At 36.2% G+C, this 25,743-nt stretch overlaps 1 protein-coding gene across 2 annotated transcripts; it reads right to left on the reverse strand.

Annotated features, from left to right (window-relative positions):
- Positions 1-11: 11 nt before the first annotated feature.
- Positions 12-25,451, reverse strand: pign (phosphatidylinositol glycan anchor biosynthesis, class N). 2 transcript variants are annotated; one of them, XM_079806592.1, is made up of 29 exons: positions 25,164-25,451; positions 24,725-24,987; positions 23,773-23,894; positions 23,596-23,694; positions 23,408-23,514; positions 22,176-22,300; positions 21,748-21,878; positions 21,439-21,555; positions 21,264-21,304; positions 21,121-21,180; positions 20,923-21,015; positions 20,789-20,844; positions 18,867-18,945; positions 18,592-18,774; positions 18,301-18,440; positions 15,237-15,336; positions 15,015-15,107; positions 14,842-14,933; positions 14,613-14,718; positions 11,390-11,498; positions 8,919-9,021; positions 4,051-4,153; positions 3,780-3,866; positions 3,633-3,688; positions 3,469-3,544; positions 2,131-2,204; positions 1,559-1,601; positions 1,419-1,471; positions 12-1,269 (listed from the first exon to the last, which is right to left on the reverse strand). In XM_079806592.1, the coding sequence occupies exons 2-29, from the start codon at positions 24,949-24,951 to the stop codon at positions 1,146-1,148; spliced, it is 2,799 nt and encodes a 932-aa protein (XP_079662718.1). In that variant the 5' UTR covers positions 24,952-24,987; positions 25,164-25,451; the 3' UTR covers positions 12-1,145. The 2 variants fall into 2 exon arrangements, with proteins under 2 accessions (XP_079662718.1, XP_079662719.1); XM_079806593.1 differs by having other exon boundaries at positions 688-1,269; positions 1,559-1,572; positions 25,164-25,445.
- Between the last annotated feature and the right edge of the window lie 292 nt (positions 25,452-25,743).

Genomic DNA, 25,743 nt, shown 5'->3' on the forward strand with positions numbered 1-25,743 from the left:
AAGACGCTTTTATATATTACGCGTTTTATTAGACAGGTGAGCAACAGTTTGGATACATTCATCGACAGAAAACTAATCATTGTTTTATAGCTCAACACAGTCTTATTGTTTAAATCTCATTTTCTTGATTTACCGCCATGCCTAATATCGATCTAGCATAGTGCAGTGTGCAACAAGTGTCTCATATAGCCATCGAGCAAATTAACAGAGTAGCATTATAGCATACAACAAATCAAGGCGTCATCAAGCGATACCTTTGTTTTCAATAAACCACCTCTAGTGGCGGAAAATTACATATTGTGGCTTTAATATTTAAAAAAAAAAATTACATTTATTTCTTATATTTCTTATTATACTTCAAAAAAAAAAAATACTGATTTGCTGCTACATTTCTTATTAATATCAATGTTGAAAACTGTTGTGCTGCTTAATGTTTGTCTGAAAAGGATTTTCTTTTCAGGATTCTTTGATGAATATGAAGTTCAAAAGAACAGTATGTATTTGAAATTTACATGTCTTAACTGTCATTTGTGATGAATTGAATCTGTCCTTTACCTTAAAAAATTCTTACTGACCCCAAACGTTTTAAAAGTAGTGTATATTTCCTATGTATTTTACTTGAACCTGGCAATGTGCTGACATTGTCAAAGGTCGAGAGTTTTTGTGATTTTATAAAAAACGTTTAAGGACAATTAATGTAAAGGTTTATTGTAAATAAATAATTTTACACAAAAATATTAAAAATACAGTATTATAAAACAACACATTTATCATAATACCATCCGAGAATTAGATCCCGGTTCAAATCAGCTGACATATCAGTACCGTAACATTCCTCACCTTTGGCATAAATCATGTACATATACAGAGACATAATCAAGTACTTTCCCTTTAACCTTTCTCAGAACTAAAATACCTACACATTCAATATATGTATTAATAACAGATCACTTTTCTTATTATTTTTTTTACAAGTCTTCCTCTTACAGTTTAAGATGCAGAGCCATATGTCTTAAGTAATATTGATGTTAAGAAATTCACAGAAACAGGAAAACCATGCTGAACATCAGTCATATTATTGTGCTGTTGAATGTTTGTTTTATGCACCTTGTAAACATTAGGAGGGAGGTCCAGGTGTGAGGTCGTCACCTAAAGTGCATCTTTCGTTTCTGTCCGATGATGATTCTCTTGGAGGTTAAAATGTGCGTCATGACACTCAGCAACATGAGGAAGATGGTCATGGACATTACGATGACAAAGTGACTAATACTGCAACACAGAAGAAACATTTTATCATATTTGTGCAATATGTGCATTGCATTTACACACATGCATGCAATGACAGATGCAATCTCAAAAGTGAGCTTGTGTTTCACATGGATAACAAGATGGAAGCTAAAATAATAGAGTCAACCCACCTAGTTCCTATGTCAAGCCAGCTTCCATAATCTTTTACTAAGAAAAAGAAGTGCTGGTGAAAAAGAACAGAAAAGTTCAAATCAATAATAAAATAAAATGGTTATTAAAAAGCAACAATACACATTTTTAATAAGCTTACCAGTGCCATCAAGTCTGAAATGACAAGCACAACGAGGAAAAGGCTATAAAACAAATGCAGATTTTATGTGAACATATGCAAAATAATGTTATATATAAATATATACACAAATATTTTGTTCCACCTATGCAGGAACATACAGAGCCCTGCACATGCGGAAAAAAAATATATAAAAAATTATTTGTTGAACTAATTTGTTCCCTTGTTTTGATTCAATTAAAACAATGGAACAAATTAGTACAACGTGGCCACGATTTATTATATCCTGCGACGTGCATGCTATTTACTGAAAACAAGGGAACTAATTAGTCAAATGTGCTGACATATTTGCAAGTCATGGGAACAAATTGTTCATTCATGGCCACCATTTCCTTCTCTTTTTTCTTTTTGAAGATTCCATAGGAACATATCCAAATTGGACTTATCATTTTTATCATATATCCAAATTGCTCATCATAAACTCTTGATTCCAAAGTTCCGATGAACAAGGAAGTGTCTATGAAGGGCTTGAGCTCAAATATAGCACATGCTTTAAGAAGCGGTCAGTCTACACACGGTCATTGTGAAAGTACCTTCGTGATGAGAGCTGCGTTGACACTTGAATGCTTTCGAATGTGCACATCACAATTACAAATGGAATTAAAACCTAAAAGAGGATGAAACAGTGGAAAGATGCATATAGTTGTGCACTAATAAAAAAAAGAGCATCAATTTGAAATCCAAAAATGAAAACGAGCCCATGATTTACTCACCCTCAAGCCATCCTAGGCGTACTTAACATTCTTCTTTCAAACGAATACAATCGGAGTTATATTGAAAAATATCCTGGCTAATCCAAGCATTATAATGGCAGTGAATGACAGCCCAAAATCTGAAGGCCAAGCCCAAGTCATACACCTAGGATGGCTTGAGGGTGAGTAAATTATGGGATAATTTTCATTTTTGGGTGAACTATCCCTTTAAAGTCCCTGTAAAGTCAAAATTAAATATGTGTTCTGAGTTTGTCACACCACAGACAAATGTGTAATTAACCACCCAGCCAAATTTGAATCATAAAAAAAATCCACCAAGTAAATCAAATGGCTTATCAAAAACTTGAAAAAATAAGCAGCATTCTATGCTTTTAAACGCTGGGGGCGTGTCTGCGCTGAAACCACGCCCACTCGCGGGAAAGCTGCCGTGAGCACACAAGACAACACTCACGTACAGCTCACGAGGGCACCAGATGTCGGCGGGACGGGACGGGAGGATGAAGGCCCGGGCAGGAGATAATCGGTTCGGCCCCATTTTGCAGCGCATTATCAGTGAATTCCATTTGTCTCAGATGAAAGTTTGTAAAACTATCCAGTGTAAAGTCACTGCAGAGGCAGGTGTTGGTGGTGATCCTCAGCTCTCCATCAAGGTAGCTGTTCACAAAATTAATCCACCTCTTCTTGATATCATCGTTTTTGTTTTGTACTAAGTTGTAGGCTATAGTAACTAACAGTACTGACAGTAACTCGCAATCGAGCGGGCGAACTGATGCGAATGTGCTCTAGTTTTGATAGTGATAGGGGAGGAGCCAGGCTCAGTGGCTCCAGTGCGTCATCAACAGTTATGATAATGTTTGGGGAGGAGCCAGGCTCAGTGGCTTCAATGCGTCATAGACAGTTATGATAGTGTAGGGGGAGGGGCCATATGCACAGTGGCTCCAGTGCGTCACCGAGCCACCGTTTTAGCCACGCCTAAAAAAATCCTGAACACAGCATCGGTGAAAAACTGTTTAATGGTCTAACTTCACAATTCAGTACTACACAGTTCACAGTCTTTGTAACGTGTTTCAGCAATACATTTCTAACATTTATAATGTGTTTAGAAACAAATCTCAGAATTGCCTTTACAGGGACTTTAAGGTTGAGCAAGTGCCATACCTTCCACATTAACAGGCCGCCCATGATGAATGGGTTGAAGACAGTCTGAAAGCAGTACACTGAGGCTGGATCGAAACTGTGTGGGTAGATCAAGGCATAATTATATTATGTATGTATTATATATTAAGTCTATTTTATAGCACTATTTTTATCAAGCAGCTTACCTGTTGATAGAAGCAATATTACCACAGCCAAAGAATGCCGTTATTATGAAAAACACCTATTTAAACAGTTAAGGATTGTAAACATTAAAAAATATTTATTAGCAATTATAAGACACAAATCAAAAGGTCTGTAGTTCAAAAGGATGCAAAAAAGTAAGATCTCCGAATGTCATCCAGTCTCAGCTGCCTGATTTTGGTAATGTCAATATTTTCAGCAAAATCAATGCTGGAGAGCTGAGAAAACAGGAAACGGTATAATCAGTAAAGAAAAAGCAAAGCTGTACTATTGTGGTTTGCAAGTTTATAAAAAAAAAAAAAAAAAAAAAGAGACATAAGAAGACAAGAATTGAAGCTATTACTCATAGAGGCTGAAGGGAAGCCCCTAAAAAAAACCTGTTAGAGGAAGGGACAGCATTACCTCAGTTCGATATGAACTTTCCTGAGTGGTTATGGTTTCCTGCTCAATGTTGATCCATGCAAACATGAGCCATGACAGCACCGGGGGGAAAAGAGCTTCATACCTTCACAGAAAACAAACCAAATAGCTATTAGAATAAAGGCCCGTTCACACCAAGAACGATAACTTTAAGGATAACTATTTTAGCATCCACACCAGTCGTTCTCTTCATTCGAGTGCTTGTCTGCCGCTATAATGGTGCCTTCACGCGCTATCGGAAATTTCATAAGTCGTGATTACAAGCTTGTTGCATTCAAGTGCTTTGTTGTCGGAATGAACAGGAATCATGGAGGACACCAGGGGCCTGTACCATGATGGTAGTTTAACAAACTCAGGGTTACAGGATTAGTTTCGAGTTGACAAAACCAAACCAATCTATTCAGGCTTGTTGGTCCCACAATGCTGATCAGCAGCTTTCTCAGTCAACTCAGGCTTTGATCCTGAGTTTAGGAGTTTAGCTGTGACATCAGTAGTGAACAGCCAATCACATGCTGTGGATCAGTGAAGCAGCGGGATTCATTTCTCTCTTCGACAGAATATTTCATGATTGAAAAATATTAAGAATTTAAACGAATTTTCACAGCAAGAAGAAAAGAGCTGTCTATGAAAGAGGACAACTTAAAGAAAAATCTTATACGTCAATGCAAGTAAAAGTTATGAAGTTAGTTTAGTTGATATATTGAGAGAATTGAACATGCAGTAATTTTTATAGCTTTATTTATTGATTTATAGCTTATTTGTATGACCTTTATAAAGGCTATTTATATTCATTTTAACAAAGTGCCTATTAATGATTGATTAACTAAAATGATACACGTGTAATTGATTAAGGGTATAATAATTACATAAATTATATCTAAATCATTCAAAATTATTATTATTATAAATAAGCATTGTTAAAAGCCAGACGCTTTAGTCTTTAAAAACCATTTGCTATGTAGTGACCTTTCATTTGGAGTAGAAACGGGGAGTGACTTTATTGCATCAGAGGTGTGTCACTTTCACAGTGTATTGGTCCAATTTCAGTTTGAGATCTCTTATCCAGAACATAACCTGTCCTGGAGCAGGTTAGCCATGGAGCGCAAGTTACTATGGAGATGAACACTGCTAAAAGCCAACCCACTTTAATGGTACCTAAAACCCAGGATTGGCACAACCTAAGCTTAAACATATCTGGCTAGCAAGCTAAACCGGCTTCATGGTATAGGCCCCAGGTTTATTCTTGCCTATTTATTGGTAAAATCTTATTAAAACCAAAATTATACACTCACCTAAAGGATTATTAGGAACACCATACTAATACTGTGTTTGACCCCCTTTCGCCTTCACAACTGCCTTAATTCTATGTGGCATTGATTCTACAAGGTGCTGAAAGCATTCTTTAGAAATGTTGGCCCATATTGATAGGATAGCATCTTGCAGTTGATGGAGATTTGTGGGATGCACATCCAGGGCACGAAGCTCCCGTTCCACCACATCCCAAAGATGCTCTATTGGGTTGAGATCTGGTGACTGTGGAGGTCATTTTAGTAGAAACAATGCTCAGGTAGGCCGTGGCATTTAAACGATGCCCAATTGGCACTAAGGGGCCTAAAGTGTGCCAAGAAAACATCCCCCACACCATTACACCACCACCACCAGCCTGCACAGTGGTAACAAGGCATGATGGATCCATGTTCTCATTCTGTTTACGCCAAATTCTGACTCTACCATCTTAATGTCTCAACAGAAATCGAGACTCATCAGACCAGGCAACATTTTTCCAGTCTTCAACTGTCCAATTTTGGTGAGCTTGTGCAAATTGTAGCCTCTTTTTCCTATTTGTAGTAGAGATGAGTGGTACCCGGTGGGGTCTTCTGCTGTTGTAGCCCATCCGCCTCAAGGTTGTACGTGTTGTGGCTTCACAAATGCTTTGCTGCATACCTCGTAGGGATGCGCGGTATACCGGTACTGGAAAAATACCGGTATATATTTTATTTCAAACGGTACGATATCATGATTTTGCTCATTTTGGTATATGTTGCTGTTCCGAAGTTCACCGCTAGGTGGCAGCGCGCTACCCAAACTGACGTGAAACCGGCAAATGTGGCAACAGAACAAGATGAATACAGCAGTTGATTCTCACTCAACACGCACAAAACTCATTAATAAAGACAGGAGTAGACGTGAAATTTGGAATTACTTTGCTTATAAAACTGCTGAAGAACCATCAAACCTTGCCAAGCATCGGTCACTTAATTCCTGACTTGTAAGACATTAAAGGGTTAGTTCACCCAAAAATAAAAATTCTGTCATTAATTACTTACCCTCATGATGATTTCAAAACACGGCATCATGAAGCTTTGAAGCGTTATGAATCAGTGAGTCGAATCATGATTCGGATTGCGTGTCAAACCGCCAAACTGCTGAAATTTGGCGATCCAAACCGCTGAATCGACTCGCTGATTCATAACGCTTCGAAGCTTCATGATGCCGTGTTTTGAAATCGTCATCACTATATAAGTCGTTATTTAGGGTTTTTTTGCGCACAAAAACTATTCTCGTCACTCCATAAAGTTATTGTAGAACCACTGTAGTGAGATGGACTGTGCCAATGGAGGCCTTTCAGAGCCATCAGATTTCAACTAAAATATCTTCATTTGTGTTCCGAAGATGAACGGAGGTCTCACGGGTGTCGAATGACATGAGGGTAATTAATGACAGAATTTTCATTTTTGGGTGAACTAACCCTTTAAGAGATCGACAGGTGAGTGCATAAATCAAACAATCTAATTTAGACATTTTTCTTTTAACACTGATTAACGCACATACATAAGATCGTATCGTTTGAATATAATGAAATTTCCAGCGTTCGTTTCAACCAGTGACGTTTAGACCTCATAATATTTGCACGCATACTTTTGCACAATTTACATCCGCGAAAGACATAACCAACTGTGTTTATGTAACTACTCACTAAAGATTGACATTTTTGACAATTTTGTGTGTATTTGACTGAGGAAAAACAACTTAATTTGGAATGCGCGAGCTCTTTAGGCTTGTGTGTGTGTGTGTGTGTTTGTTGTTGGCATGAGTGCAAAGAAAACTCTCTCTCAAAGAGCTCTCATCCCATATGTATTACGAAATGCTATAAAACTGCTTTGCATGTTCAAATTGGCAAGGTTTAAAAAGATGTGGGCAGTGATTTCCGTCAGCTGTCCCGCAATGGAAGCGAAAGTGTTGAATCTGAAAGCGCGCAGATGCTTTTATAGTGCAGGTGCGGTGTCTTTTAAAGCTAGAAGCAATTTGCTCATTTTGAGAGAATGGAGACGCGCAGTAATGCTGAAATTTCTTATAAAAAAGTTTCCAAATGACTGATTGATGTGATAATCTTTGTTGATTAATTTAATAATAAACATTTGCGGTAATTTCCCGCTTCATAAACCCAAAACTTGCGAGAGTGAGTAAAATTATGCGCAAGACCCGCATCAAAATTCAGACCCTGTATGGTATCGATTTAATATCGGTACTTCGGTATTAGATTGTGGTACTGTACCGAAGACAAAATTGTGGTATCGAGCCATCCCTAATACCTTGGTTGTAACGGGTGGTTATTTCAGTCAAAGTTGCTCTTCTATCAGCTTGAATCAGTCGGCCCATTCTCCTCTGACCACTAGCATCAACAAGGCATTTTCGCCCATAGGACTGTCGCATACTGGATGTTTTTCCCTTTTCACACCATTCTTTGTAAACCCTAGAAATGGTTGTGCGTGAAAATCCCAGTAACTGAGCAGATTGTGAAATACTCAGACCGGCCCGTCTGGCACAACCATGCCACCCTCAAAATTGCTTAAATCACCTTTCTTTCCCATTCTGACATTCAGTTTGGAGTTCAGGAGATTGTCTTGACCAGGACCACACCCCTAAATGCATTGAAGCAACTGCCATGTGATTGGTTGATTAAATAATTGCATTAATGAGAAATTGAACAGGTGTTCCTAATAATCCTTTAGGTGAGTGTATAGTGTCACATGCACTGACAACCATATAAACATTTACGATGCAATCTAGTCCGCAACTGCCGATTCTGTCATTTCGGTCGCAGGCTATTTTCGTTGTGTATAAAACATATGCTTAAAGATAATACTCATACATGTAAATATGCACTACATTAATGACAAGACAATACGATCTAGCTGTTTTATAATATAAACAAAACCATGTTTAAAAATTCATTTGCAGATCAATTAATCATGTAATTAATTTGATTAATGTTAAGAATATACACTACTGATCAAAGTTTAGGGTCAGTAACAATTTTTTTAAGAAATTAATAATTTCCAATAATAATGTTAGAAAGGATTTCTATTTCAAATGGATTATGTTCTTTTGAATGTTCAATTCATCAAAATATCCACAAAAATATTACACACCACAACCATTTTCAACATTGAACATTAAACTTCAGCTTTGCTTTCACAGGAATAAGTTCATTTTTAAAATAGATTAAAATAGAAAATATTCTAATAATATTTCACAATATTACTGTTTTTACTATATTTTTACTGACCCCAGCTTTTTGAACGGTAGTGTATTTCATTCATAATGAATTTAAATCATTATTTATTTAAATATATTCTGTAGTTGAAACCGTCTCAAACCAGTCCGCTGCTGAATTGAAAACTGTTGCAACTTAACGGCTCACTGCACGCACTATGTGGTTTCCTTTCAAATTCCATTTCCTTAGATGGACAACCTCAAAAGAAGAATTTGACTAAATCTAACGTGCTCATAAAATTAGCACTGACACATAACTTCTGATAAGATGGCATTAGGTCAGTGTTATTTACCCTGTGCTCAGAAGAAGGTAGACGCACACCAATGACATCAGGATACTCAGCAGTCTCTGAAAGAGCCTGGTTGAACTCAATAATGGTATCAAAAATGAGGAAACTGAAAAGAAACCGTGAGAGAATAGGGGATGAAGTACAAACAGGATGGAAGAAAAGAAGAAGTGCAAGTCATTGGTTAAAGATGCCACACAGCTTATTTATAGCTGGCTCTGCATATTAAAGTGCACCCATTATGGTTTTTTTTAAATTACCTTTCATGTAGTGTGTAACATAGTTCTAAGCGAATGAAAACATAGGGCTGTAACGATTTGACCAAAAATAAAAACCTCGATTAATTGAACATTTTACCACGATTACGATTAATGAACGTTTATTTGTTTTTGTTTTTTTGCTTTCCATTTTTTGCCCTCATAAGATTTTTGAGTAAGTTCCTGATAAGGTTTTTACTGTAAATATTTTCTACTATTAAAGGTGGATTTTTTTTATTTTTATGAAAAGGTGAATTTTGTGATTTTTTTAAATACTTGAAGGAAACGGTTCACTTTCAGCAGTTATTGTCTATGGGGCAGATTTCTGCTTGTTGTACATCAGATAAATTAGCACAGTAGGCCTACATTACATTTATTTGAATGCATTAATGAGAGAGTGATTGTGTGTGTGAATTGCTCATACCGTTTATTCATTATGAAGCTGTGGTTTGTACTAACTTCAAAGGTATTAAAATATATGCCTATAATGGTTGAGTTTCTAAGCTACTTTAGTGACTTTACTTTAGTCACAGAACAGCGTTGACACTGCGTTTCTGCGCTGCTCTCTGCGCGCGATTTTCAGGTGATGTGCGAGCTTCTGTCTGAGTGCTCGTTTGTCACAATATATCAGGCATTAGTTCGACATCTGATGGTGTAAAATCGCTTTAATATGCAAACTGGCAAGCCTTAAAACACATACAACTGACAAAGCTTTGTGAGGACGCAGGTCTGCCTTCAAGGCGCGCGCGCGCGTTGTCAGAGACGCGACACAAAGCTGAGCACTGAACGGATACGTTTTCTGTATTGTTGTTTTTGAATAGTGCACAATCGCTTTAAATGTTCAAGCCTTTAAACGCATTTACTTGACAAACTTTATGAGGACGAAAGTGAAATCGATCTGGCCTCGGGGCTTGCGCGCGCCGTCTGTGTGTGTGTGTGTGTGTGTGTGTGGCAGCGCGTAGGCTATAAGAACGGAAATTAACTTACCTGTATAAACTGTGTAAAACATGCAGTTACTATAGTGATTCGGGATATCTATAAACAAAGATAACTACTCCTGCATCTCTCAGTGTGCCTGCAAACTGCACTTGATGTGACGGACGGGGCGGAGTCCTGTGACTAAAACCGAAATAACCGACATGGGAAAAATACGTCGGTTAGAGGTTCTGAATTTCGGTTTCCATTATTTTTCGATTAATCGTACAGCCCTATGAAAACATCCTGCAAAGTTTTAAATCTGAAAGTGCATCTTATATAAAGTTATTGTCTCCAAGTTATTTTTGACCTTTGATGCGTGTAAGCCTGTTGTTGGAGACCTCCAAAACTAAATTAGGAAACTTTAAAATGGCATAATAGGGGCACTTTAAGCCAGGGTAACATGAAAGTTTTTTAATTAACACTGAAAAAACTTAAAGGATTAGTTCCCTTTAAAATGAAAATTACCCCATGATTTACTCATCCTAGGTGTATAAGACTTTCTTCTTTCTGATGAGCACAATCAGAGTTATATTAATAAATATGCAGACACTTCCAAGCCAACTTACGAAAAAAGCGTAACGCAGCGCAAGCGTTTTGAATTGCGAGAGGCGTTACACTTTCTTCGTAAGTTGAAAATGGAAGGCGGTCTGACAGAAGCTAGATATTTTACTTTATAAAGGTTTAAATATGGATATTTTTCTTACACAAACCCATTGATTCTCTTCAGAAGGCCTTTATTAACCCCCCGGAGTCGGGTGGAGTACATTTATGATGAATGGATGCACTTTTTTGAGCTTTAAATTCAATGGACCCCTTCACTGCCAATATAAAGCTTGGAAGCTTCAGGATATTTATTAATATAACTCCGATTGTATTCGTCTGAAAGAAGAATGTCATATACACCTAGAATGGCTTGAGGGTGAGTAAATCATAGGGGAATTTTCATTTTAAAGTAAACTAATCCTTTAAGGTCAAAGGTTCCTGACATATTTACTCATTTTCAAGTCATTCCAAACCTGTATGACTTCCTTTTTGTCTAGACAAGATATTTTGGGGTCCAAAAGAACAGTGGACCCCATTGTATGGACATTGTATTCCACAGAACAAAGAAAGTCATAGAAGTTTGAAAAAAAAAAAATAAGGGTGAGTAAATGACAGAATTTTCATTTTTGGGTAAACTACCCGTTTAATTCAATGAGTCTACATCGGTAATAGAGCATCAGGGAAATGGAGATGACAAACCTAGTGTGAACCAGCTAACGATCTGGTTGAAGAGCGGCAGGCCTTGCTTGAGCTGCAGACTGGAGTGGGTACTGGTCAGGGTATAAGTACACAGCACCACCTGCACCATCTGGAAATGCATGCAGAAAAGCGTCCCAGATCAATTTAAATTGGGTTACATTTAGATGCCGGGCGTGCCGATTTAAATGGTTATATTATTTAGTAATGTGATGATAATGAGCATGTGATGAGGTCATGGGTGTACAGGGAGTGCAGAATTATTAGGCACGTCGATTTTCTGATCATATTTTTTTTCCAGGCACATTTGACCAATTCCAAACCACAGTAATCCTAATAACTACTATTGATTTAGTATTTAATAATGTATAAGTGATATATAATTGTTCATGAAGGCTGGAAATGAAAATCACCTTATATTCAGGTGTGCAGAATTATTAGGCATGTTTTCTTTTACAGATAAATTGAGCCAAATATGTATTTTACAACACTTCAGCTTGTGATTCTTATCTAGTGGGGGTCATTTTTTTAGGATTCTTTACCTAACTGAAGTCTCTGAGATCCTGACACCTTGCACTTCTGGAGACTCCAGGTAGGTTGCAGCTCTGGAAAATGGTGGCGCTGGAGACTAAAGGGTTCCTGATGGTTTCACCCTTAATTCTTCACCTTAATTCTTAATTCTTTTGCGGTTAACAGGTGTCTTTTCTTCACCACCTGTTTTTGTCAGATCCTGCTGACCCAACGAGCATTTCACTGTCCAATGGTCATGCCTTAACTGCAATGTCTAGTATTGCATTAGTATTGCATCCTTCTCATGGGCATTTAATACTTTTTGACTTTTCAGTCTGAGTTAAATCTCTTTTTTGGCTCAATTTATCTGTAAAAGAAAACATGCCTAATAATTCTGCACACCTGAATATAAGGTGATTTTCATTTCCAGCCTTCATGAACAATTATATATCACTTATACATTATTAAATACTAAATCAATAGTAGTTATTAGGATTACTGTGGTTTGGAATTGGTCAAATGTGCCTGGAAAAAAAATATGATCAGAAAATCAACGTGCCTAATAATTCTGCACTCCCTGTAAAATAGTAATCTACGAGGTCATGGGCGTAAAATAGTAATCTACAGTACTCATGTTTTTTCCTTTTTGGTTTTACTAGCAAAACATACAGAACATGCTTGAGTCTGTCTGCTGGGTTGCAAGAGATTAAAGGAAATTTCACAGAGATAATCAGCAACAGGAAATGCACTATAACACAAATTATACACAATCAATTGCAGTTTACAACTGCAAAATAGGTCAAACTTCTTTCATACCCATTGAGAACCATAATGGAGCCCATATGAACCTTTAATGCTACTGGGTATCTTTTGTTTTGATTTCCATGTGCTTTTGGGTTTTCAATGGCAATTATTTTGACGTTCTTATTATTTGCCAATTGTATATCTTGTTAAGTCATTACTTCCTAGTGTATTTACTGTATAGCCCTTGTGTCCTCCCTTTCTTTTGTTCTGTGCCTAGTTCTTTTGGTGAGACATCTGCCTTAATTTCCTGGTTCTCATGTTCTGGATTTCTCAATCTCGCCTGAACCAGTTCTTTACAGAACCGTATCCTGGATCACTATTTTTAAACATAGGGGTTTGCAAATGAGGGAACTGTAAGGGGGTCTGTGAGTTGATGAAAAGCTTATAATTAATTTAAAAATATGTAAAAAATGTAAAAAATAAAAACAAAACACTAACTTTAAAAATATTTTTTTTTAAATGTATGTATATTAGGGTATGTTCACACTTGGTAGTTGTAGTTCACTTGGTTTGTTTGGTCCGGACCAAAGAAACCCCCCTTTAGTTCTGGTCTGCTTAGCGTTCACTTTAGATACTGAAAAAAACCTAAAGGCATAGGGATAGGTCCACAACCTGATTGGTCAGCTTTTATTATGTATATTTCGCAATGGAACTTACCGAACATCCAAAACAATGCTGTGTGAGGTAACATAGTTAACACCTCATATTTCCTAAAGTGCTAAAACAGCAAACATACTTGTTATAGTCATAATCATGTCTAGCACACAGTTAAGCAAGCATTTACTAGTAACTCAATTCCACATGTAATCAGCAAAAAATATCCAAAGCATTTGCTGAGTGGTAATGAGGGGATCGATCTAATCTAGAATACCATCTTAGACTAAAAATATAGGGTGATTCTCAAATGGAAGGCTGCGTGCTAGTAAGGCTGCATAACTCGGCTGCCACTGAAGGACGTCTCAATTTAAAGGATCATTACAAGACAGCCTTCGTTTCATGTCCTTCATTCAGCTCATTCTGAAGGATGCATCAAGTGTATCCTTTGTGTTCTTCAAATCAACCACAATCCTTTGCACACATTCTAATTCACGAAAAGAAAAGAAAAAGACTGAAAACCAGTCAGCAATGAGCTTATCCAAGTTGAAATGTAAGACAAAAATAATGTTTTCGGAGATGAAGGCATAGAGGTTATCTTTCGTTAATTTGTAAATTAATCACTTGACACTAAAACTGCCAATCGTGCAAGCCAGTGGGAGACCGCAGATGGCTGTCATTCACTGTATTGAATCATTTAAAAAAAGATTTTTAATACAAAGTATTTTTCCAAAATTAAGGTAATTTTTAATAGTATTTTCTTCAGCATTCCGGTCCTTTTAAGGGTTGCATCTGGTAGCATCATGACCCGTTTTAGGTTTGTTTACATGTCTTTGGTTTGTGTTGCGCTCATATTTCATTCGAACCGCACCAGGGTTAGTTTGGAAGCAGACCGAGACCCATCTTTTCAGTGGTCTCAGTCCGCTTGTTTGGTGCGCGCCAGTGTTCGGATGGCAGCGTTCCCACTTATTCAAATGAACCACACTAACAGAGCAATTGGTATGTTTTAATCATAGACCGTAAAAAAATAGGTTTTAATCTAACCAAACATCATGCCAAGTGTGAACACACCCTTAATATGTTTTCCTGCATGACATGTGACCATTAACAACATCAAAGAACAGCTAACAAGCAAATGAGTTGTTAAATCATTACAATACTAAGCTAAATCTCAGGGATTATTTCAAGTCAATATTTTAGGTGAAAGGGGTTTGATTGACCACAAAGTTTGGGAATCCCTCATCCCAACATTTTGACCTCAAATGTCTGCACCAAAATTTCTATGGTGAAAAAGTGTTAAAAGGCAGGCAACATTTACCTGGCAGATGAACAGCTGACGATCCCTTCGGATCAGAGGAGGGGATCTCCATGATGAGCAGAGGTATGAGGACAAGTTGAAGAGGGTCAGCACTCCAGCACAAATTCTGCAGTACAACACATCAAATTTAGAAGATGAACCTTTCTGATGTCATTCAGCATCACTGAAATGGGAGTATAAATTTGTTTAAAAGTTAACTGGGATCAGTAAGTGAACAAAGAGTGCTTACACATAGTTAACGTTGGGTTCCCGTCCCACCACAGGCAACAATGGAAACACGGCCAAAAAGAGACAGCTAAACATCCAGCTCAGTGACCTGAACTACAGCAACATAAATGACACAAGACATCAAAAACACAGCTTTCAAACCTCATATCAGAGCAGGCTTTGAGGTCACCTTACCTTTGCTTTTGTATGGAGGCCAGAAACCATAGGCCACAGTGCCAGCACCACCAGCCCCAGGGTCAACATGGCCCGATAGAAAAAACTCATGACCTAAAAACACCAGAAGACAAGACATGAGAAGTGACAGTTAACAAGTGCAAAACAGTTCTAACACTAAAACAGCAAACATCCTTGTTATAGTCATAATCATGTCTAACACACAGTTAAGCAAGCACTTACTAGTAACTCAATTCCAAAAGTAATCAGCAACAAATATCCAAAGCATTTGCTGAGGGGTAATGAGGGGATCGATCGAATCAGACCAGCAAGAGTTTCAAATCTGTGACAGAGAAGAAAACATGCAAACTCTCAAAATCAAGTAAGGACAAGAAACAAACCTGGAATGATATTTTACACATTTGAATGTGATTAATAAATGCAGACTTTCTAAACGTTCACATTTCCATTTCCAATGTGAATAATTTTGCACACTGGTGGGCCTGTCTAGTTTATTTACATTTATTAATTTACATTAGAGATGAACAATATCACTACGAAAATTTGAAATGTATTTGTATCTGTCAATATCGGGTATATTGATCGATATTGGATATTTAATTGTAAGACGAATGCAGATATAATTTAAATATAACGATACAGGAAAAAAGAGCATGCAGACTCAATTAAAGTTAAAGGTACTCTAGTGGTTAAAAAACAAAACTGCATACATTTTGTGGCAGAACATTGTTTTGGTTGTGCTTCAGCTCTGCGTGACTGTGCAGATGAATATGACGCCACATAAGATAATGCATTACAATAAATGCAATTTTCCAAAAAGCCAAGCCAATGTTGATTCTTGTTTTATTACGAGCTCTGTCACGTTCTCTTTTTGCCAGCCTCTCCTATGATTGGCATTTTTTTTAGACAGGTGATTCCCGGAGGTTTGAGATTTAGCTGCTCCGTGTCCAGGCTCTAGAGCACCCTCAAACGCAAGCAAAAGCACCCTCAGATGATACTGTAATAATATTGGCGAAACAGATTTGACAGATTTGCACATTTGTGTCCGAGTTCTGGAGAGAGTCAAATGCATCTATTTACAGCGTGTTTTTGCAGCGGTGAGTAATGTAGCCAATCACAGATGGTTGATCTCTCGAACGCGATCAGAATCTCACCGCTCAAAACGAGTTTTTTATTCAGTGCTGAGTTGATGCAGGTTTGCGAAACCTCTCATTAAAAAACAAAGTCAAGACATGATGTGAGTAAGAGATTTATTGTTGACGAGACGACTTCATTTTTATAACGGACCTTTGTGAGATCGCGATGAACTGACAAAGCAACAGCATTTTAGTGATCGTAGCGATCTTGGCTCACTTTCGAGGTTACAGTCATTCATTGAATAAACTATTATTAAGAGGACCGAAGGCCAATTGCATGCTGAAAAGTTTCGGAAGTGACATCTAAATATAAATGCCACTCGACAGCAATATCCTCCTGAGACCCAAATTAGAGGTTTTGCCTCTGTAGAGGACATTATTTAACAAATTTCTCTAACAACATACACAGTTTTAAGTCTGGATATTCTTATGAAATACAAGACATTCTTATGAAAATATTATTACACGTCTTTTTACATTAAAACACATTAATATGCAAATTAGATACAGTGTATAGATGCAATGCCTATAGAATGGGAATGGCATTTATGGCCATGTTTACACACATATTGCAAAAAGTAAAATGGTATATCAAATTATTCTGTATCTTTCATAACACTGAGAATCATCTTCATACAAAGTTTGGATTAAAAATTGTTTGGTGAATGACAATAAAAAAAATCCCATTGTTTGTCTATTCATGTCTTTTAATTTTCTCAATAAAGGGGTTATGGATGGTGTCCTCTACAGAGCAGAGGATATAGCATAGACTATAACATAGGAATATATATATATTTTTTTAAAGGTTTTTTTTTATGCTCCAAACAATAATAAATAAATAAAAATCTAAATTTACAAAACCTTTTTTTTCTGGTTCTCAGGAAGACGACATGTTAAAATACTAGTAACGCATTAAGCAATGTAAAGGCAGACTAATAGACTAGTAACTTTCCTGTAGCTCAAACAGTAGAGCGTGGTGCTAACAACGCCAAGGTCATGGGTTCGATTCCCAGGGAAAGCAAGTACTGACAAAATGTAAAAAAAAATGTGTACCTTGAATGCAACATAAGTCGCTTTGGATAAAAGCATCTGCCAAATGCATAAATGTAATGTAAATGTAATAGATTAATACACAATTTGTAGCTTAATATTTTTGAAATTCCAATTATTGGTAAATGACTTGTAAATAAATAATCATACATTTCTCACTGTACACTGCTATGGTGGAGCCGTTGCTTATCTTATCTAAACTTTACTAGAGCACCCTCAGCAATTTCAGAAGCACCCTCAGTGATTTGATTCTGGAACCGGGCCTGTCCGTGTCAACCTTTCTGGCCTGTTGTGACAACTAACCTATGCCACTACCACACCATACACGTCATGCAATTTCCTGCGAAAACCATCTAGAATACCATCTTAGACTCAGTCTAAAATAAAGGGTGATTCTAAAATGGAAGGCTGCGTCCTAGTAAGGCTGCATAACTCGGCTGCCACTGAAGGACGTCTCAATTTAAAGGATCATTGCAAAACAGCCTTACTTTCATGTCCTTCATTCAGCTCATTCTGAAGGATGCATAAAGTGTATCCTTTGCGTTCTTCAAATCACCCACAATCCTCTGCACACATTCCAATTAACGAAAAAAAAAAAAACCTGTCTGAAAACCAGTCAGCAATGAGCTTATCTAAGGTGAAATGTAAGACAGAAATAATGTAATTTTGTAATGCCTCAATTCACTTGTAGTGTTTAAAATAATTGATTTTAACGTTTTATATTTTATTTATTTAGACAAAATATTAAAGAATTTTAATATTTAATAATATATATATTGGCCTAATAATTAGTAGCCATAGTTTTAATAATGGGGATATTTAGTTAACCATGCTGATTTCTCCTATTGTTACATTTAGATTACATTGTTACATACTGTACATTAAGATGTCTAAATAAAATAAAATAAAAATTGATTATTTATTCAAAATTTGTTTGATTTATTAGAATTTGTAGGGTTTTATGTTTTATTTATTTAAATCAAATACATCTAATTTATCGGTTATAGGCCATAACATGAAAATAATGAATCGCCCTAACAGTTTTAATGCTGGTAATAATAATCTGGGTCCTTAAGCAAAATCAGGGATAAGTAACTTACTCCCTCATGATGGAGTACCACACGGGCACAGGGAGCAAGCAGTAGATGTAGTAGGTCCAAGGACTCGACTGGACCCACAAGAACAGGGCCACAAGAAGACCTATACACAGGAACGCCTGGCCTAGATTTATTTCGGTTACCTAGAACACCACAAAACACAAACAGGATGTGACACACCTCACACCTTTAAACATACATTTTATACCAATATACCACTAACCGTATTAGTAAAATAATCATGATCTGCCATGACGACAGGCAGCACGTTGAAATACAACATCTCTTGCTTACCATATGCGTGTTAGATGGAGGTTTGCGTAGGCTAGCATGGGTCTTCAGGATAAACAAAACCACATAAGAAGTCCAACCAATAAAACCCAGAACCACACTGCAGCCCAGAAAGAGCCGATCATATGTGTGATAATATGACAAGCCTTCCATGGCCTGGGCGATCAGATCTTCACAATAAAGAATCTGGAGGAAAACACAGAGAGAGATATAGGAAAATGAAATAAAGATAATCCACGAGTCAGTTCGGACGTGACGACAACCAAATAAACACTTACTGCTTCATTAAACTGTCCTCTATGGATCAAATCTCTTGCCTGACGGATAAAATCCATCTGTTTCGAGTCGATCAGAGGCCTAGAAGCAAAAAGGACAATCTCACAAATTGAACTGACCTTGACGGCTGTATACCAGAAAACTGCTTAGCCAATCAAACTCGAGGACTGAACATTGTATAATGAATAATCAACATTTTTAACAAGAATGTTTTCCCATCCTACTGTACCTTTAAAGGGACAGTCACCCCAAAATGAAAATTGTGTCATCATTTACTCACCCTCATATTGCTCCAAACCTGTATGACTTTCTTTCTTCGGGTGGACACAAAAGATGATATTTTAAAGAATGTTGGTAACCAGACAGTTGACGGTAACCATTGAATTCCATAGTATTTTCTTCCTACTGTGGAAGTCTGTGGCTGCCATCAACTGTTTGAATCCCAACATTCTTTAAAGGAGTGTGAATTTTAGCGGCATCTAGTGGTGAGGTTGTGAATTGCAATCACACACAACTCACCCCTCCCTTTCGAAGCACATAGAAAAGCTACGGTGGCTGGCACAGGACAAAGATGTCATCGTCGGAGAGAGCAGAGAGTGAATAGCGCTCTGTAGAGCAGTTTGTCCGTTTAGGGCAACTGTAGAAATATGATGGCGCAAAATGGCGATTTCACTGTAAGGGGACCCGCAGTGTGTGTAGATAGAAATGGCTCATTCTAAGGTAATAAAAACATAACGGTTCATTATGTAAGGTCTTTATACACCACTGAAAACATGGTTATGTATATTATATTGCATTTCTGTCAATAGATCCTCATAAATACTACACACTGCACCTTTAAAATATATTATTTTGTGTTTAAAAAAAGAAAGAAACTCATTAAGGTTTGGAACAACATGAGGGTGAGTAAATGATGACAGCATTTTCATTTCGGGGTGACTGTCCCTTTAAGGTTTCTACTTTTACGTCAACTACTTCTGTTATGATTAGCTAACCAGTTCACATGTGAAAACTAATAATATAGTTCACATTGTCGTTTATCTTATAAATGTGCTCCTGATTTGGACATCAATACCATGGCAATTTCTGAATTACCAGTTTTTGCAGCAAAATGCAGGTGAATGTCAGATTCAAGCCTTTTTATATAAAAAAGCAAGAATAACCCAGCTTTTTCATTTTGTCTCCTTAAAGGGATAGTTCACCCAGAAATGAACATTATCCCATGATTTACTCACCCTCAAGCCATCCTAGATGTATATGACATTCTTCTTTCAGACAAATACAATTGGATTTACATTTAAAAGTGTCCTGGCTCTTCCAAGCTTTATAATGACAGTGAATGGCAGCACAAAATTTGAAGCCCCAAAAAGTGCATCCATCCATTATAAAAGTACTCCACGCGGCTCCGGGGGGTTAATAAAGGCCTTCTGAGGTAAATGGATGGGTTTGTGTAAGAAATGTATCCATATTTAAAACTTAATAAAGTCAAATATCTTGCTTCCGCCAGATCAACTTACAAAGAAAGTGTAACGCTTCACGCAGTTCAAAATGCTTATGCTACGACCAACGTCATTGTCGTGCCAGTTGCGCTTTTTTTGTAAATTGAATACGGAAGGTGATCCGCCAGAAGCTAGATATTTCTACTTTATAATGGGTTAAATATGTATATTTGTCTTACAAAAACCCATCATTTCGCTTCAGAAGGCCTTTATGAACCCCCGGAGCCGTTTGGAGTACGTTTATGGAAGGATATACTTTTTTGGGCTTCAGATGTTGGGCTGCCATTATAAAGCTTGAAAGAGCCAGAACATTTTTAATATAACTCCAATTGTATTCGTCTGAAAGAAGAATGTCCTATGTGTAAATCATGGGGTAATTTTCATTATTGGGTGAGCTATCCCTTTAAGTATTGACTTTTACTCACTGGTAGGGTGTGAACAGAAAAGATATTGTTGTTTCTTTCTTCTGCGCCATTTTCACCTGATTTAATAAACAAAATATAACTGGTTATTTTAAATAAAAAAAATGCAGAACAAACCAAAATGTCCTGTACTTTACCCTGAACTGCTCCAAGATTTGAATAGCATTTGCATACATGCTCTCAGCCTTAAAGTGCTGGCTGTTATTCAGGTAATTCAGCGGTAAGACACCCTGTAAAGCAACAAATGCTTCAGAAGATAATATAACCACTGCATGCATATCTCTGCTTTATGATTTAAACTGGGGATCCGAAAGCCCTGTAAAAAACATGCTCACCACAGAGTTCAGAGGAAAGGGAACTCCTATAAGAGATGACATTAGTGGAGCAATATCAGCCTGGGATACCATAAAAACATCAGATTAGCAATGTTTCAATCATTTATAGACATTTCAAGAGTAAATGAGACAGAAAATCTCACTTGATTGACATCCACTCTCTTGTATGTTTCTAACCCCCATTCTGAAACAAAAGAAGAAATATTGACAAAATCAATTCTGCTGTTTAATGATGCCTGAATCTCTATTAAATGATGTCTGAAAACTAATTTGATGGAAACGGAGGGGTGTTAGACAACTAAGGGCCATTAAACAAACCTTTTAAATAATTATCGTCATATTTGTGAGAGCCCTCCCGTTGTGCTGTCTGAACCCCAGCGCCCCATGCTACCAGTGGGGTCAGCGTCTCTGATGGGTGTCCCGCACCGTGAGATCCTATAAAACACATAGTTCGTATAAATGAAATATTCTTTTACACAAAATGCTGACTTGAACTTAATATAAATCAAGCTAAATATATTCATTCTTAAAAAGATGACTTTGTTCAGAGGTCTTCCAACAAAGTTTTCCTGACACAGATTTATAAAGCTTTAAAGTAATAAAGACTAGGTCAGAGAGATGTTTTACCCCAATTTGTCATGCCATGGTCAGACGTAAAAACATAAGCTGTTTTTCCATCATGCCCATAAAAGTCTTCCATCACAGTGACAATTTCAGCGACACCAGCATCAACCAGGCCAATGTTCTCTAGATATTCCCTATAAGCACAGACATCCCAAAGAAAAAAAGTAGATGTGAGGCTTTGACAATGGTAGTAGCTCCACCTAGTGGTAAAACTGATGTCCAGGTGATTATATGCATTTCTATAGTTATCAGTTTAAGACATCTTAACGCATTATACTACAATACAATTCAATTTATCTCGCAATTTATCTTACAACAAACATGGTTTGGAAGTGGCTTTACATAAGATAATAAAATAAAACAGATAAAAGGAAAAAGGTCTTGTTAATCACATTGCGATATTTTGTGTGGTGAAATTAATTTTTGCTTACTTTGACATGGGCCGGTGAGCATGGCCATTGGTGTCTATACCCAAAAGATGAAGGAAAAACACATTCTGTTCTTCATGTACCTTATTCAGCAGAGTTTCATTGCTTTTGGCAACATTGAGAAAATCCTTAACAAAAAAGGAAAAAAATAAGATTATTAACAATCAGATTCCCTTATTCTTTATTACAAGATTTCAGGGTCTTATTGTATTATTATATAATGTTATATAATAGTATATATAATAATTAATATACACACACTATCATTCAAAATTTGGAGTCCAGTTAAAAAAATAAATTCAAAAATCAGCATTTTATAATCATTTCTGAAGGATCATGTGACACTGAAGACTGGAGTAATAATGGCTGCTGATAGTTCAGCGTTGCCATCATAGGAATAAATTGCATTTTTAAAATATATTTAAATAGAAAAAAAATTATATTTAAAATTGTTATAATATTTCACAGTATGAATGTTTTACTACTGTATTTAAATCAAATAAATGCAGCCCCAAAGTTTTGAACAGTAGTACCGGTATGTATGTTTTTATGTATGAATATTAGGTTTATTATCATCAATATTATCAGGGTTATTATCATTAACTAAAACTATTAAAAATATTTTAATTGAAATAAATTAAAATATAAATATTAAATTAGACATTAGATAATTAAATTAGATTAAATAAGAAGTTTTGCTTGGCAATAAACTGAATAAAAGTTTAAGTTGAAGCACTAAAATTATTAAATGGAAATAAATAACAACTAAAACTGAAATAAAAATAAATTAAATCTAAATAGCAATATTTTTTTTAAATGTAAAAAAATAATAAAATGACAAAAGCGCGTAACGAAATTACTAAAAATTAATTAAAATATATATTTTATTTTATATAAAAATAATAATTAAAAATATACAAATAAAAGCTAATTCAAAATAGTAATAAAATTGTAATGAAACTAAAATTAAAAACTAAAATAACACTGTGTATATATGTATATAATAGTAGGATTAATATGAAGTGCATATTAAAGTGCATGCATAATAATTATCCAAAATGTTGACATATTATTTAAAATACTTTAGACAAAGCATGTTTAAACAACTGTTTAAGATTTTTCGAACAGAAGATTCTTAAATGCTGGGTAATGGTCTAATAAGTATAACAGAAATAACAGTTGTGCAGGGCGTCTGTACCTTTAGCGACTGCATTAAAGCACATTACGTATCCTACCTTCACTTCATCAAATACCCATGTATCAAGTCTGGAAGCATCAGTGGAGGCGAAATCCTCCCGCTCTGGAGGGTAAGTGTGAGTGTACACATGGTCTCCAGTGGCTCCTACAAAACACACATGCTAGTAAAGCTACCAAATAAGGTCATTATACGCACATATATCTACTCACAGGTGTGTGGTTATACCTTTAGCAAACATTGGTAATATGTCAGGGCTGCCCCAACACCAAGTATTTCTGCTCTCATTAAAAACTGAATCAAACTCCACCGGATTCTCCTTCCAGCCTGTAAGCACAGATGCGAGACACATTATTAAGTTTACACACATATAGGTTATACACAAACACATGTCTGACTGCCTACCCTTGGCAACAGCACTAACGTCCTCATAAAAGCCCGCTAGTAGAGCCACGTGACCTGGCCGTGATTCTGTAGGGACTCGCGTGTGTGACACTCCCCATGTGCCACCCTCTTCAATCACACTCCTTATGACAGGAAACAATAGGAAGCACAAGTTAAATCTATTTACACACCATAAAGAACACAATAAACACATAAAACAATTATATTTAAGAGGCATAACCTATATTTATTGTAATACAGCTGTTGTATTAGATTTATACTTTCACTAACATATGTCAGTGAATATATATTAGTGCTGGGGAAAATATTATCGCGATTAATTGCATCCAAAATAAAAGTTTGGGTTTACATAATATGTGTGTGTAATAATTATTATGTATATATAAATACACACACACATGCATATATATATTTAAGAAAAATATGTAAACATTTTATTTAAAACAAATATATATATATATATATATATATATATATATATATATATATATATATATATATATATATATATATATATATATATATGATAAATTATATATACAGTATATACATGCAAATATTTCTTAAATATATACATGCATATGTGTGTGTGTGTGTGTGTATTTATATATACATAATAGTTATACACCATACACACACATATATTATGTAAACACAAGCTTTTATTTTGGATGCGATTAATCACGATTAATTTTTCCCCATCATATATAAAAACTTGTGTGTGTGTGTGTGTGTGTGTGTGTGTGTGTGTGTGTGTGTGTGTGTGTGTGTGTGTGTGTGTGTGTGTGTGTGTGTGTGTGTGTGTGTGTGTGTGTGTATAAACTTGTGTGTAAACCTGTGAGTTTGTGTGTGTAATATTTTTATTAATAAACATTTAATCACTAAAAAAAGGCTACTGAACTATTCTGGACCACATCGGTAAACAGGACAAAGATTATCCCATGTTCATCACCTTAGGTAAGGAGCCCTGACTGTCCCATTGTTGTCTGGCTTAAAGAGACTGTCGGCTCTCAGACCATCTGCCACAAAGAGCACCAAGCGCTTGGCCGGAGGGGCCAGAGGGACACGTTGTGGTGTCATTCCATGGACAAGAGGGGACGTGAAATAGATGTCAAATATTGAGAGAAAGAAGACTACATGGACAATGAGTCCCACGATGAAGAAGGTCTTCATCTTCATTTTGTCTGCTGTCAGACCTGTAGCACTGACTTAGCACTGAAAAAGGAAAGGAAGACATTTGAAATGCATTGTTATTTTCATAGTCTTTAAAGATTTTACATGACTGTACATTCAAAAGGATTAAATCATCTATATCCATCTCAAAAGTAACACTTGCACACGAAAAAATACAATCGGTTTAATAGTATGAATTGGATAAAAAATATTCTTACCTTACTGCAAACTTCAGATTGAGACAGAATCATATAGTCGCTTACTCGAATATGTACAAATATATATATCAGCGCATCAGTATTGTCAATGAAAGAACCCGGCAGAGCATGAGCGACCATGAGTCTACATGAGACAATACAGCTTCCAAACAAAATCTTGTTTTAAGGTGCTGTAATGTGTATAGCGAGCAACTTGGCTTATGACCTGCTAAACCAAATAGTTTGTAAACAGATTAACTGAGAACTTTTCTTTACTTCCTTGTATTGGTAACCTTTGAACTGGAAATCTTCGCAATGCATCTTGGGAAATGTAGTTTACGCCATGTGAATTCTCTCTCTTTCTTAGGAAAAATCTTTATATTGAAACAATGTCAGATATTTCTGACTATAAAATGAATTACATTAAATGCCTTTGATTATACTGACCTTTTTTTGTTTTACAGAAGCCATCTAAATACATCACAGTCTCTTTATCTTTACAGGAACATAAAATTAAAAAGCTCTTTAAATTTTCATCAGTAACTTATATAAAGTATACTGTATATAGTATAGTATTTTCACATTTTATGTGGCCCATAAT

The sequence above is a fragment of the Gobio gobio genome, assembly GCF_949357685.1.
Source record: "Gobio gobio genome assembly, chromosome: 23".
Taxonomy (NCBI): domain Eukaryota; kingdom Metazoa; phylum Chordata; class Actinopteri; order Cypriniformes; family Gobionidae; genus Gobio; species Gobio gobio.